Source organism: Erpetoichthys calabaricus, chromosome 3 (assembly GCF_900747795.2).
Source record: "Erpetoichthys calabaricus chromosome 3, fErpCal1.3, whole genome shotgun sequence".
Classification (NCBI taxonomy): Eukaryota; Metazoa; Chordata; class Cladistia; order Polypteriformes; family Polypteridae; genus Erpetoichthys; species Erpetoichthys calabaricus.
The window spans coordinates 232,228,767-232,243,456 of NC_041396.2; the positions used below are offsets into that span (position 1 = coordinate 232,228,767).

Sequence of the window (14,690 nt, forward strand, 5' to 3'; positions counted from 1 at the left end):
GAGCCACCCGCGAAATAAGAAAATCCGCGAAGTAGAAACCATATGTTTATATGGTTATTTTTATATTGTCATGCTTGGGTCACAGATTTGCGCAGAAACACAGGAGGTTGTAGAGAGACAGGAACGTTATTCAAACACTGCAAACAAACATTTGTCTCTTTTTCAAAAGTTTAAACTGTGCTCCATGACAAGACAGAGATGACAGTTCTGTCTCACAATTAAAAGAATGCAAACATATCTTCCTCTTCAAAGGAGTGCGTGTCAGGAGCACAGGCTGTCAGAAACAGAGAGCAAAGCAAACAAATCAATAGGGCTGTTTGGCTTTTAAGTATGCAAAGCACTGCCGGTACAAAGCTGTTGAAGGCGGCAGCTCACACCCCCTCCGTCAGGAGCAGGGAGAGAGAGAGAGAGAGAGAGAGAGAGAGACAGAGAAAAACAAAACAGTGAAAAATCAATACGTGCCCTTTGAGCTTTTAAGTATGTGAAGCACCGTGCAGCATGTCGCTTCACGAAGCAGCTGCACACAGAAGGTAGCAACGTGAAGATAATCTTTCAGCATTTTTAGACGAGCGTCCGTATCGTCTAGGTGTGCGAACAGCCCCCCTGCTCACACCCCGTACATCAGGATCAGAGAAAGTCAGCGCAAGAGACACAGAGAAAAGTAAGTTGGGTAGCTTCTCAGCCATCTGCCAATAGCGTCCCTTGTATGAAATCAACTGGGCAAACCAACTAAGGAAGTATGTACCAGAAATTAAAAGACCCATTGTCCTCAGAAATCCGCGAACCAGCAAAAAGTCCGCGATATATATTTAAATATCTTACATATAAAATCCGCGATAGAGTGAAGCCGCATAAGGCGAAGCGCGATATAGCGAGGGATCACTGTACAGACATATAGAATACCATCCTAAAAATCTTCATAATACACACAAAACAATTTCAAAATACAAAACAATTGTCAAAACTGCTAAAACCAATTCAGAACTACAAGGGAACCCGATTCAATTTAAGCATCTAAGGCAGACCTGGGAAGCTTGCCAATGCATCACATGTCTTTATGAGGAAATGAGTCTTCCTTTTTCTGGGCAAATCGCCTGTAAATCTACCATGCAATTTGAACTTCTTTTCTACGTTTGAAATAACATCAAGGTATAAAATCAATTGGTCTAAGTCTACTGTTCTTTCTTTTAACCAGTAGTGTCAATTTTCAATGCTCCCCTCTAAAATTTATAAAATTCAGATAAATAGGTATTCCTATCTGCCCATCCACAAATTTAATTACCACCTTCATCATCCCCCAATATTAGAATGGAAAAAGGTCCAAACAAAAGCAATTCATTGTCATTCTTCCTAGAGACCAAGATGGAATTTCTCTACCTGACCTGCATTTCTATTACTGGGATTTTGCTGTCTGTACTATCATTTGGTAGTTTAGCTCTTCTGTTTCTCTGCTAAACTCTACTTATATGTATAATTTAGCTATAATTCATTTTTCATATAACAAACTAAAATCTGCTGACATTTTTTTTGGCCCAGTTGTGTCTTCAGCATAGTTTTCCCTGTATATTTTGACACCATTTACAGAAGTAGTGAGTTGTTGATAAGAAGGCAAATATGTTCTAACCATGTGTGGTCTCGATGTGGTATTAATATGCTGGAGAACTTTTTTTGAAGAACACGGTCCTAAGACATTCTAGTAAGATTTAAGATGTCAAGATTAAGATTTAAGATGTAAGATTTACTGGTTATCTCTTTTTTTTATTTGCAGCTCCACTATCAATTTACATCTTGTGTGCGCCTATCCTAGATTCAGTTACTTATCACTTTATTTTTAGCCTTACTTCTCCTCATACTCCTGCCATGTAATTTTCCTGTGAAAATAGTCCTTCTACTCTCTTTTCCCTTCCAATATCTGTGTACATAACATTCTCTCTCTCTCTCTTTGTTTCCCTGTGTATTAGAATACTGTTACAAAAACATTAAGTCATGTTCTACACATCCAAATCACTAGTTTATACAATTTTACTCTGGTCACAAAATAGACTTAATACTCCACAGTGGTTTTATAATAGGAACTGCTTTGAAAACACTTTGTTACTCTTGCTCTCCAGAGAAAAAGTTTTTGTGAGGAGAAGCCGCATGTGGAAGATGAAGCAAACATAAACCAAAGCTGGAAAGAACAAAGATGAGAATCAGGAAAGACTTGGTGTGGAGGTGACAGGTGTTATCCTGAGCTGAAACAGACTAAGGTGGACATTTGGACATGGGAAGCAAAGGCAGAGGATGAACAGGTTAAGAGGTACACAAGATGGAGTTCAAGGCTACGAGATTCAGCGGAAGGCTGAAGAAGACATGCTTGTCTTCAGATATTATAAAAAGGAGTCTCAGGACCACTGACACTACAGGAAAAAGAATTTGGGGAAGTCAGCTAACCTGAGGAAACCCAGAAAATGGTGCTAAACCAGTGATGATGATAAAGATGATAAAAAAATAATACACAACCAAACCCCAAGCCAATCACTCATCATTTTTGCCTTATAATTGCTGAAAACCCTTTGTTACTCTTGTTCTCAAAGAACCTGAAACAGTTTAGCATATATACTGCTCTGATAGGTTAGATGAGCAGTTTGCACGATTTCATCCTCTGTGCTTAATTAATGTTTTATTTTGTTTGAAATCTGAATTTTATTAGACATATCCACTCTATCGCTTACTGCTTAACAATTTTTTTTACCCTAGGCACTATAGCAGCCAAGCCTTCTTTTAGTGTCTAGATGAAAACTCCCATGGATTTGTTAATAAAATCTAGCGGTTATATGCATTTTTATAATACCACACTTATGGTGCTTTAAATGGATAGAATTAAACAATATTTCACCCAAACCTGTATCAATTTGGATAAAAGTTGCTACTGCACGAAAAGCATGTTTTCAACACTTGTCTGTAATTTGCTACTTTTATACAGACCTTGATCCATTTTTCCATTTTCCCATTTTTACTTTAGAGTGTGGAGGGGAATTTCTCAACTATTAAAAATTTGCACAATGGATGAAGAGGTTAGGCATTGTATTGGAGATCTATTATAATATTCTGTTACAAACAATATCCAATGTTGAAAGTAACACATTTTCCTTTCTCAGTTACAAAAGAAAAAAAGATAAAAAAAATAAATAAAAAAACAAAATCAATCTATTTAACTGTACTATCCTGAAAAAGTTTCATAACTCAAAGCTCTTTATTAGTACTTTAATTGCAATTTAAAATATGTAAAAGAAATTATATATATATCATCAATATAAAATTTATTTACCTTCAATGTATCCTCCTGGCTTGAAAAATTTTCATATACCCTACTGGTAAGCTCTGGCAAATTAATCATCAACTCAACATCTGCCATTGCCAGCAAGATTTTGTTTATTTCAAGGAGGTAGTCAGATGGATACAAGGAAAGTTCAAAATCAGGTATATACCTCTCAGGTAAATGCTGTAAAAGGAAATCAAAACAAAGAAAAAAAATCAATTAAAACAGAACTATTCAATTTTATTAGCTAAACATAGCAAGTATGTGGAAAGATGTAAGAAAATAATTACAGTCAGAACAGGAGCTTATTCAACTTCTGATCCGACTCTAAGTAACAGCACCAGTATAAATCACACCCAATCTGACGCTGTTCGTTTTCAAATAATATTGCATTACTTCGACGATGTTTTCTGATTGGTACTATCATAAAATGATTTCTTCAAAACATCACATATTTGTTTTGAGATAATGAATAGAGCTGCTCTTCTGCACAGCACCGTACACGCTATCACAGCAGGAAGGTACCCCTCGTCAGCACGTTTGGCGTACTGAACGAGAGACAACTTCCTGCTATGTACGTAACAGTACAAGCAGGCTTGCTATTGAGAATGAATGGGGGCGACGAGGGGCAATTCACCATTCGACCACCACACAGTCACCTCTACTTGCATACAGCATGCTGCCTGCTGCATCTGCCCAACGAGAACGAACAGGGTGCGGCCAAAGGTGGGTAGTGAATCAGCCACCACCGCCCCCCATTCAACAGGCGGCCACCCAAGGCACACTATACAATGTTGCCCCCGGCCGCCCCATTCAACCTCAATGGCTTCCGTTCAGCCACAACCGGGTCACTGCTTACGGCATCACCAGCCGCCCACTGAGAACGAATGGGGCAGTCAGGAGCAGTAGCTTTGGCGGTGTATATACATACATACATATATATACACACACACACACACACACACAGTAGAGTCTCGCTTATCCAACATAAACGGGCCGGCAGAACATCGGATAAGCGAAAATGTCGGATAATGGGAGGTGTTAAGAAAAAGCCTATTAAACGTCAAACTATGTTATAGTTTTACACATTACGAGCCTAATACATAGAGACACATGCGCGCACACACACGCACGCGCGAGAGAGACGCACGCACGCACACAAGAGAGAGACACACACACCAGAGAGGGCCAGCCACATAATCCATTGTAATCATGTTTTACAACAAAACAGAAAAATTTAACTGAAAAAATGAACTTAGCAACAAAAAATAGACTACGCTCACGCTCGCAACTTGCAGTTCTTGTTGCCGATTGATGCAGTTTTTTTTTTTTTGTTTTTTTTTTTTTTTGCGGTAGGATGTCGGATAATACAGAATGTTGGATAAGCGAAGGTTGGATAAGCGAGACTCTACTGTATATATATATATATATATATATATATATATATATATATATATATATATATATATTATACATATACATACACTGTATATATAAAAAAATCAATCTGCTGCATCATATATAAAGCCTGACACTCACAGCTGGTTCCTGTCTCTTGCCCTAGAACTAGATGCAGCAGATTGTGAAAATAAAGAAATACAAAAAAATTTAAGAAAAAACTGTGTAGTTTAATTCAGTAAATTAAACTAAGCCATCTCATAAACAAATTAAATGTTACATATTGACATTCTAGAGGAGTTCCTTCCTGCCAATCCCCAAAAAAACACAAGCAATTATAAATATTTTTTTAGAAAATCATCTTAATAATCAGAAATGTGTTAACAGTTAAAAAATAAAATAACTTCAATCTTAAGCCTATTGCCCTCATTTGGAACCTTTCTCCAAATTGTGTCATTCTGAAACATCTGTATTTAGCACTCACTTTCAAGAATTACTGTAGTAGTAGGGTGTTGTACCACATTAGCCATTATGGATGCAATAAGAAGCAAAGCAAAATGACGCCTGAACCAATTACAATATGCAAGCTTCAGAGGCAACTGAGTCCCCTAGTCACCTTTGATACAATACCTCTAACTTATGATCCTCTTCAGTTTCTTGCTGTGTTGTAACTCTGGTCTCATTTTCATTCATCCATTTTAATGACACATCATTTTCTTTTTTGATTTGTGTTGAAAATGTAGGATGTAATTCATATGATTTCTTCTTATGTAATAACTTGATATCCTAAAATGAACACAAAAATTAGGCTTAAATGCACTTCTGATCACTAAATCAATTTATGTTTGCCACACATTTTAACTTTGTTTATTTTCATAGTGGTATTACAGAAAAGATATTCAAAACTAGTAGAAGCATTCCCATAATGTTTGGGTCTGTCTGTGGAGACAGAAGGATTGATGGATCAAAGCTATTTAACATGATTGTTTCATTCCTGAAAGTTACACACAGATATTATGTTTTTGTCCCCAATCGCTTCAATGCAGTTCTCTCATCAGGAATGTCATTTCTCCTTACTCTTAATGCAGGTTTCAAATCAGTAACGTATTTCCCCACCCACAATAGCATTTCTCATTTTGTGTGTACACACTGCTATTGTTTGTACAAATACTTGACTACTAAAGACGTTTTGTCATTGTGTGGATGCATTTCTCATCTGACTCTGACAACTCAACAAAACAGTTTGTACTTTTGGCAGTCAGATATACAGATATCCCAATCACCTTAATACTGTCCAGCATTGCATTAGTGTTTTCAATCAAGTCACTTTAAATATTTTTCAAATTTGTATAAAAGAGCAAAGCCAATTACACACTGTTAGTGTTAGTAGTAAATTGCCCATCAATTGAAAGCAAACAGAAAAACACTCTCAATCTTGTATCTCAGGTGTATGTCATGGCGCTGCAGTAATTATACATAAGCATGTATGATGCTCATGTTTTTCCCAGTGAATAGTGCTGAAAATGGAGCAGGAATAAGGTGTCACGCAGGTACAAGAACCAGGCTTTGCAAGAGGACATGGTGTCTGAATGTGTGGTATGGCAAGGGGGAGAGAAGCACACAGAGGACAAGTAAGAGTCAGAGGCAGGGGTAAGGGGAGAGGACTGAACAGGTTCTATAAGAGCAACAATTGTGGATCATGCTGCCAACCATGGCCTAAGTTTGGCTGAAGCTGGTCAACGAGTGCAGTTTCAGGTGGCACAGTCTACAGTGGCTTCTGTAATACGAACATTCAGGAATGAGATTTGGTATCTGATCCCACAGTTACTGTACTTCACTACCATATGCAATATCACATTTCTGAAGTTTACTGTAAATAGTAGTTATCTGTAACCTCTGTACAATAATTGATAACTTGATGACATACTGTCAGAACACCACCACTTACTCATACTGGTGGGAAAGGGCCACTTTTGACACATGAACAGCAGTGAACTGTGGATATAGCGAGAGAAATAAATGCCATTAGGCTAAATAGGGTGTTGCTGTGGAGGACTATGGAATTTTTCAAAACATTGCCTCTGAGTTTCTTCACTTTAGACAGGGTCGTGAAAAGACATGCTGTTTCTTCAAAACAGATGTACAAAGTTCCATTTGCAAGGAACAGTGAGAGAGAGTAAAATAACTTAGACACCCGGAAGTACAGGCAAGGAGATAGTGTAGCTTAGAAAAAAGAGAAAATATTTCTATTTCAAATGTTTTCAATGTGAACACTCTTTTTTAATTGTAAAGAGAATACTTGAGTTGGAGGCCAACGAGAAGCCACAAAACTTTGAGTATGTGGATGAGGCAGGATCTGACTTGAATAAAGTAAGGAGATGTGGTAGGAACATCACAGGTCAGAGGGCAACAGTGGATGTGCTACGCCAGTGTGGGGGTAACATCACAATGTGTGCTGCAATTGCTGAACATGGGGTAATTTACCATGCTGGAGCCATTGGGCCCTGCAACACAGGCCAGTTTCTTGAGTTCTTAAATTTTGGAAAATGCAAGGGTGATTGTGAGAGCCAACATGCCACTTTATGTGGTCATTTGGGACAATGCAAGTTTTCAACACTCCAACCATGCGAGGGTATGTTTTGAAACCCACAAACAAATTATAATGGTGTTCCTGCCACCTTATTCACCATTCCTCAACCCAACTGAGGAATTCTTCCCTGCTTGGAGGTGGAAAGTGCATTATCGACAGCCTCATAATCAGATTTCCCTACTGGAAGTAATGGAGACTGGATGTGAGGACATCACACCTGGTGCTTGTCAAGGCTGTGTTCATTACATTCTGTGTCTCAGAAGGGAAGACATAAGTTGTGGTGTAGATTCAATGATGTGGCCTAATAGAGATGAGATTTAGCTTTTCTCAGTTTCAGCATTTATATAGTGCAAAGCTTCAAATAAATCCTTCACATTTAATTTTTGTGTCTGAACATTTTTACTGTACATTAGGCACACAGTTTTTGCAGTACTCTTTTCAAAAAGAGTGGTGGCAATACTGGATGCCATCATGAAAAATCCCCTCCAGGAGGTGCTCTCTTAGAGTACTTTAACCACAGGCTCATTCCACCACGGTGTGCTAAGAAGGTCTTTTCTACCCACTGCTACCAGGCATTTCAATGCCTCCTCCTGAGGCACCCATTCAGTTGATTCTGAAATGCCATTTTGAAATATGTGAATATATATACACATTTTTTTTTACATCACGATTAATTGGCTGTATTATTTGTCCTGTGAGTCTGTACTCTTGTTTTTATGTTTTTGCTGATGCATGCTTATTAATTCCACTTGGGATTATTAACATTTATCTAATCTAATAAATAAAGAACATAAGCAACTGAACTATGGGAATAAAAACAGATTACACAGCATTCAAATACTTAATTATCTATGGAACTGCATATTATAGACAATCTGACTTGAAGTATCCTAGGAAAAAGATCTGTTGTGCATCAGAAGTGCAAGACTGAACAACAAAAGCAAAAACTACATAAAACCGAAAATAAGGATAGTGGTTGCATTAATTTAAAAATCTGCATAGTTAATAAAGGAGCAGATGCAACAATGGAGACTCCAACAGTTACCAAATCATGTCATTTTTTTTAGCATGTACAAACTACAAAATGAGGTAGCAAAAAAAAAACAGAAAACTGATCTTATGTTGACTAATTAATCCAAAAACAGGAAGATTTTTCAAGTTCAAGGTTGTACTCGATTAAATGAGGTCAATGACTCAAAATATAAAGGTATGTTACACCTCAAAAAATGATGATCATTTGTAAAATACTGCCTCCCTGCAATAATGATAGAGAATACAAATGTTCCTTTTTATGCCTTGTAGAGTCTCAGAACCAAATAAATATTTTTCAAACACCATCTTACCCTCAGCATGCTATATTTGTTCTGAAGCTGTAAAAGATTTCTGTTTATTTCTTCTTTTTTTGCATAATCTGTGGTCTGTTCATAAATTAGCTCGCATGTTTGAAGCATCTCTTCAATCTGAGCTTTTTCTTCATCCAACTGCAAGGCAAATGTAAAACACAATGTAAGGAGCTACTAAATTACTTAAAAAGAGGTATTAATTATATTGTTATTATATATTTGGCAAATCCCTGTACATAAAACAACTTAAGATAATCAATACACATTGTAAATGTTTGCATTCACTTTTCTACATTCTGATATGCTCACAGAAAGGATAGGGAATTGCAACTAAACTACCAACCTTGAAGTCCAGTACCTAGATACCCTAGCAAAATACCTCCCAAATAAAAGGGGTTGTCTGAAATGGGATTACAACACACAACTCCAGGGAAGACTTTGACCTGGATATAGTTACTTAAATATATCTAATAATATGCATTTTTACAGTTTTAGGCTTGACAGGAAGCAGCAACAGCAGTATAAAGTAGGAGCATTGTGATGTTTCAAACTGTGTTCAGACTAATTCTCTACACCCTTAACATCCTGATCAGGTTTGCTTGATCCAAGCAGCAACAAATACAAGTTTGGAACAAAGGAGGAAGATGATATAACTATGTATATTTTTCCCTCATGGTGGAAAAAAGCTTTAACAATGGTTATTTAACTATTATCAAACTTCAGAGAAAAAAGTATTAATAGCATACATATATTTTATATACTGTATATTAAGAGTTTTTTGTGATCAAATTTTCATTAGAAAAACAGACAACTATAAAATCCATATCCAATGGCGAATATATTAAGTAAAAAAAAAATCACCCTATACAATGCCCACTCCTTCAACCATGCTTAATAAAGATTATCAGTTTTTGTTTTCCTAATCTCAGACTTTAAATTATTCTTTCACCTAGACATTTTAGTACCACATAAGCTGCAGCAATTACATTTTCAAATACATATAACCATATAAAGCAAATGTTTGAGTAAATAAGGGACTCAAATTATATTTACAAAGGTGCTACTTCACAGTTGTGGTCACTGAATTAATTATACTTGTTTGCTCATGTATAAAATGCTAGGCAGAAATCACTCAAAGAAAAGACCTCAGTTCTGAGAGAGGAACATTGCTGGGGAACATTTGGCAGGAGGGCTCAGTGATGAAGACCGCTTACTTACTGATATTTCAGATGAAATGGTGGGCAAAACAATGCTGGAGTCAGTGTTGGGGAAACACTAATTTCAGCGATTTAACTTGTCAGCTGAAGAACAATTTAAAGGTTTATAAATTCAGAGCAATTCTGAGTGATCAAGTTCACCTCTGGCAGTATATTTAACTTTCATTAAGGTGGAATGTTCCAGAATGCCAGTAAGTAACAATTTGAACAGAATGACAATGGCGGAGGACCTTGCTTAAGGACCAAACAGAGTAGGATCCTTTCTGGTAGTAATGGGATTTTAACCGTCAACCTTCCAGATACTTAGCCACAGTGCCACCACTCCATCTATATATATGACAATTGTGTATGTGTGTACACATACATACATACATATACGCACACACACATATTGTCACACAAGTGAGCATGAGAGATAGCTTAAAGGCACAAATAACTAATTATCTGCCGAGCCAGGGGTTGGCACTGTCCACTAATACGGTCTATTTCTCCCTCTGCCGACCAGCAGACTTAACTCAATACCTCTGATGTCACTAACAGTTCTGGTTTCTCTGGACCCGCCCCTTCCTGTCTACCACCCATATAATCCACCATTTTATCAACTGTATTCAGTTTCGTTATGAACTCCTGTCTGTAAAGAGCTGGCACCTCCAACTCTTCCTCTGTGTTTATTTGTGCTTATTTCACAGTGGCGCAGTCAGCAGGAATTTGCTGGGAGAGATGACTGAACAGCAAGACCTTTCTACTATAATCACCAACATGGCAGCAGAGATCCAGTCCCTGTGGGTCCAGGTTGGCAAACAGAGATCACAGCTCACTGCGAGTGAAGCGCAGAACCAAGCACATGTGGCTCTCCGACAGGACCATTCGTGGGCTCTATCCCAGGTATTAATGCCATTGCAAGAGAATGATGATATTGAATCGTATTTTTGAGTGTACTGCCACCTGACATTGCTAGAAGCGAGCGGAGCAGGACAACATACTGGTGCCACTTCTAAAGGGCAAAGAGCTGGGGATTTACTATGACCTTGATGAGCAAGCCACCTCAAATTAAGGCACCCTTAAGGCCGACGTGTTAAAAATCACCGGACATCTCCTGGTACCAGTAGACAAGGTTATGCAGAGAGTGGAAATTGAACCCAAGTGGCCATTACTCTCTCAAGCCCTTGACATTTGAGGTAAAGTGGGGAGATGATTAAGGCCAGATAAAAACAATTTTAAAAAAAGGTCGTAGAGAAAGTGGTTTGTGACATCTTAGTAAATGCCCTCATGGATTTCCTAACCCGGCCAGTGTGGCAACAAGAATATAAGAACATGGAAGTCTTAATTAACACCCTCAAGTGACATTAGGTACCCTCGCAAAGTGAGTGTGCGGAACAGTCCACTTTGACAAACCTCGACAGGACGTGTCAACCACTGTGAGCCTCTCCACCATGACATGGAGTTCATGGTGAAGCCCAAGGAGAAGCACATGTCCTTCCTGTGCTGTTTCAAGTGTGGGGAGGCCAGGCATATGATCTCCAACTGCCCTCATCCCGACAAGCCAATTGAATACAGCTGGATGAAGAGAGGAAGGTACTATGCAGTTGCTAACCACTTGTCTTTTAATTTTATTTTATTAATTTTCATATTCTTAACTCTTCTGAAATACGGCCACCTGGTTATGAAAATTGATGCTTTCTGTAGAATATACAGTAGTCTTTTACCTTTTCATCATCTTCAGCTAGTTGTTCCAGGCATACAAGCCGTTCATCCAGATTTTTAAATATGTTCTTAATCTCTCTTTCTGATACAATGAACATTTCCGATGGTGAGATTTCTGTCTTTCCATCCTGTTTAAGATTAAAATCATATGTTGAGGATGCAGTACCTCCAGCCATCTTAAAAATATGCAAAAGGGTGAGTTACATATCAGCAGTCCAAAAGCATTTACAGAGAAACACATTAACACATTTTGTATATAATGTACAAAACATATTGTAATAAAGCTCTTAAAAATTACATCAGTTACTCACCTTTGCAGCTTTAATATGCTGGGAAACTTTTGCAAAATTGTGATTTAATTCAGCAAGTTTGGGTTCTACAACATCACGGCACGCTGACCCTCTGCTAGTCATTAAAATTATTGCTTGATCACGGACACTATCAACACGTAAAGTGATGACTTCCAGCTCCGATAACAAGTTCTAAAATGAAAAATAAAGTAGCATATAATAATACATTTTATGTTACTTTTGTGTTTCTATAAACTCTATGAAAAAAGAAAAAACAAAATCAGTAAAATCAGTTACCATCACCTTAATCACTTTGTCTTTTTCATTTGGTGACTGTTTCTCAGTCTCATCTAATTTGATTTCTGTTTGGTAAAGCCATGTGCTAATGTGAGCCAGATTTTCATCAAAAATTTCCATTTCATTCTCATGTTTCTAGAGTAAAGCAAAAAACAAATATGAGTAGCTATTATGTGAAAACCTAGCATGATGCTTACAATCTTTAAAGGACATTGCAATATACCATAAAATATTTTTGCTTTGAATTTTTATATAACAATATAAGATATTTGATAAAATTATTTTTCATTGTAAAATTTTCTAAACAGTGTATTCAAATAAAAAAATTTTCAGAGAAAAAAACAAAAATAAAAAGTACTTCATTTTCAGGACAAGCACAGAATATCTATTTCTATTTGCATTTATTTTTTAAGTGTAACATTCATATTATCACTACTGGGGGAAGATGGCTAGAACAGCTTGTTAACTATAGTATCAACTAGTGCTGGGCGGTATACCAGTTCATACCAAAAACCGTTTATATTTTTGTTATGATATGGATTTTTCTTATACCGCAACACCGGTTTAAATTGCCTAAACAATGTTCGGAACGTGGCGTAGTGGGAAACTGTTCAAGTGGGGACCTTTTTCACTGCTACACTGCTAAACACAGATGTTGCGCAGGGGCTCTTTTTCACTGCTACACCACTAAATAGGTTGTGGTAGTTTAGGTATTTCACGGTGAAAATGGACAGAGAACATTCCGAAACTGAAGACTGAAGCTGTAGCTGACGATAAAGTTTAACATGATGACACAGAAGAACTTTTGGCGAAAAAAAGGAGTCACGTCTGTTGCCTGGAGATACTTTGGTTTTAAAAAGTCGGATGTGGACCATTATGTTCAAATGTATAAATACTGTTTCTATACTACTGGATAATACTGGAAGCCAAGTTGTACTTGTTTTATTTGTTTTCAATACAGTGTAATGTACCTGGGTACTGTGTAATAGTGTGACGACATGTTGACTTTATTCTCGACATTTCTACTTTATTCTCGTCGTTTATGTCAAGATTAAAGTCAACATGTTGACTTCATTCTCGTAATTTGTCATTAAAGTAGAACATCGTAAACTAAATTTCATCGTAAAATGAATATTTAATTTACTAGATTTTCTCAAACCCCGTCATAAGTTATATAGCACATTAAATGCTTTGTGGTAAGTGTTCCCCAAGCCGTGTTAAATCGGTACGTGCATCTTAAACTGACTTCCTCTTGTACTGAGGAGGCGCTGGCAGCGATCGCCGCACAGAATACATTCACTTCATGATATTCCTGCTCTCTGAACATTTAGAATGCTAAGATAAATACTTGATATAATTTTCATGATGAAATGCATTAAAGTATGTATTAATCATGTGGGGGCACAGCGGCGTGGAGGTTGAACTGCTGCCTTGCAGCAAGGGGGTCTCGGGTGTACCCTGCCTTGCATTTGCATGTTTTTCTGGTGGGTTTACTCGGCGTGCTTCAGTTTCCTTTCAAAGTCATGTAGGATGTGGGGTTTTGTTATGCTATATTGACCCTACTAGTGTATATTTTGCTCGTATGCAGCCTGCGATATGCTGGCGACTTGTTCAGGGATGGGCGCAACCCTGAATGGATGGCATAATTAAACATGTACAATGAAGATATTTTTAAAGTTCTGAACACTCCGTTGGCTAAGTTTATAACTAGTTTTAATTTCACAAAGACGTTTATTGTGTGGTGATTGGTTATGTGGAGAAAGAAAAAGGAAGGATAGGTACTGGGGTTTTGGTACGTCAGATAGAGACAGCACGCGTGCAATAAAGAAAGCCCGCTCAGAAGAACATCCACTGAATTCTGTGTTTGTGTCTCCGACCATCAGATCACAAACCCAACATTTACAAAATATTTAAGTTAAACCTGTGCGATACCCATTCATACATCCAGTTTTTTGGAGCCTTGTCACACTTGCCATAAAGTTCTCTACACTGAACATACACCTGGGGACCCCTTACTGCGAGGAAGTAGCACTACCACCTCACTCCCGTGCATGTTTAATACCTGCTTTAATGTATTTCATCATGAAAATGATATCAAGTATTTATCTTAGCATTCTAAATTTTCAGAGAGCAGGAATATCATGAAGTGAATAGATTCTGTGCGGTGATCGCTGTCTCCTCTTAGTCTCAGGGGAAGTCAGTTTAAGAAGCATAATGAATTAACAACTGGGTCGGGGAACACTTAACACAAAGCATTTTATGTGCTGCATTAACTTATGACGGGGTTTGAGAAAATCTAGTTAATTAAACTTTGATTTTAGGATGAAGTTTATTTTATAATTAAAGTAGAATGTCGTAAACTAAACTATGAGAATAAAGTGGAAATGTCGACTTTATTCTCGACATATAGTTTGTTTTTTTCTTCCGTGTCCGTATTTTTTTTTTTTCACCGTGGCCCTAATACGATTCCGTAGGGCTATACCACAAATAGCATTATAAATGCAAGTTACAGTTTTATTATCTATGCATATAGCTTAGTTTGAAGCAAGG

General features: G+C 37.4%; 1 protein-coding gene across 1 annotated transcript in view; it reads right to left on the reverse strand.

The window, feature by feature from the left end:
- Window positions 1–14,690, reverse strand: part of utrn (utrophin) — a 552,956-nt gene that overhangs the window by 312,014 nt on the left and 226,252 nt on the right. Inside the window, exons 36-41 of the mRNA XM_028797890.2 lie at window positions 12,147–12,275; window positions 11,865–12,035; window positions 11,556–11,729; window positions 8,633–8,770; window positions 5,330–5,485; window positions 3,311–3,484 (exon numbers count right to left, since the gene is read on the reverse strand). Of these exons, the coding sequence (XP_028653723.1) occupies window positions 3,311–3,484; window positions 5,330–5,485; window positions 8,633–8,770; window positions 11,556–11,729; window positions 11,865–12,035; window positions 12,147–12,275 (942 nt within the window). The remainder of the gene's footprint in view (window positions 1–3,310; window positions 3,485–5,329; window positions 5,486–8,632; window positions 8,771–11,555; window positions 11,730–11,864; window positions 12,036–12,146; window positions 12,276–14,690) is intronic.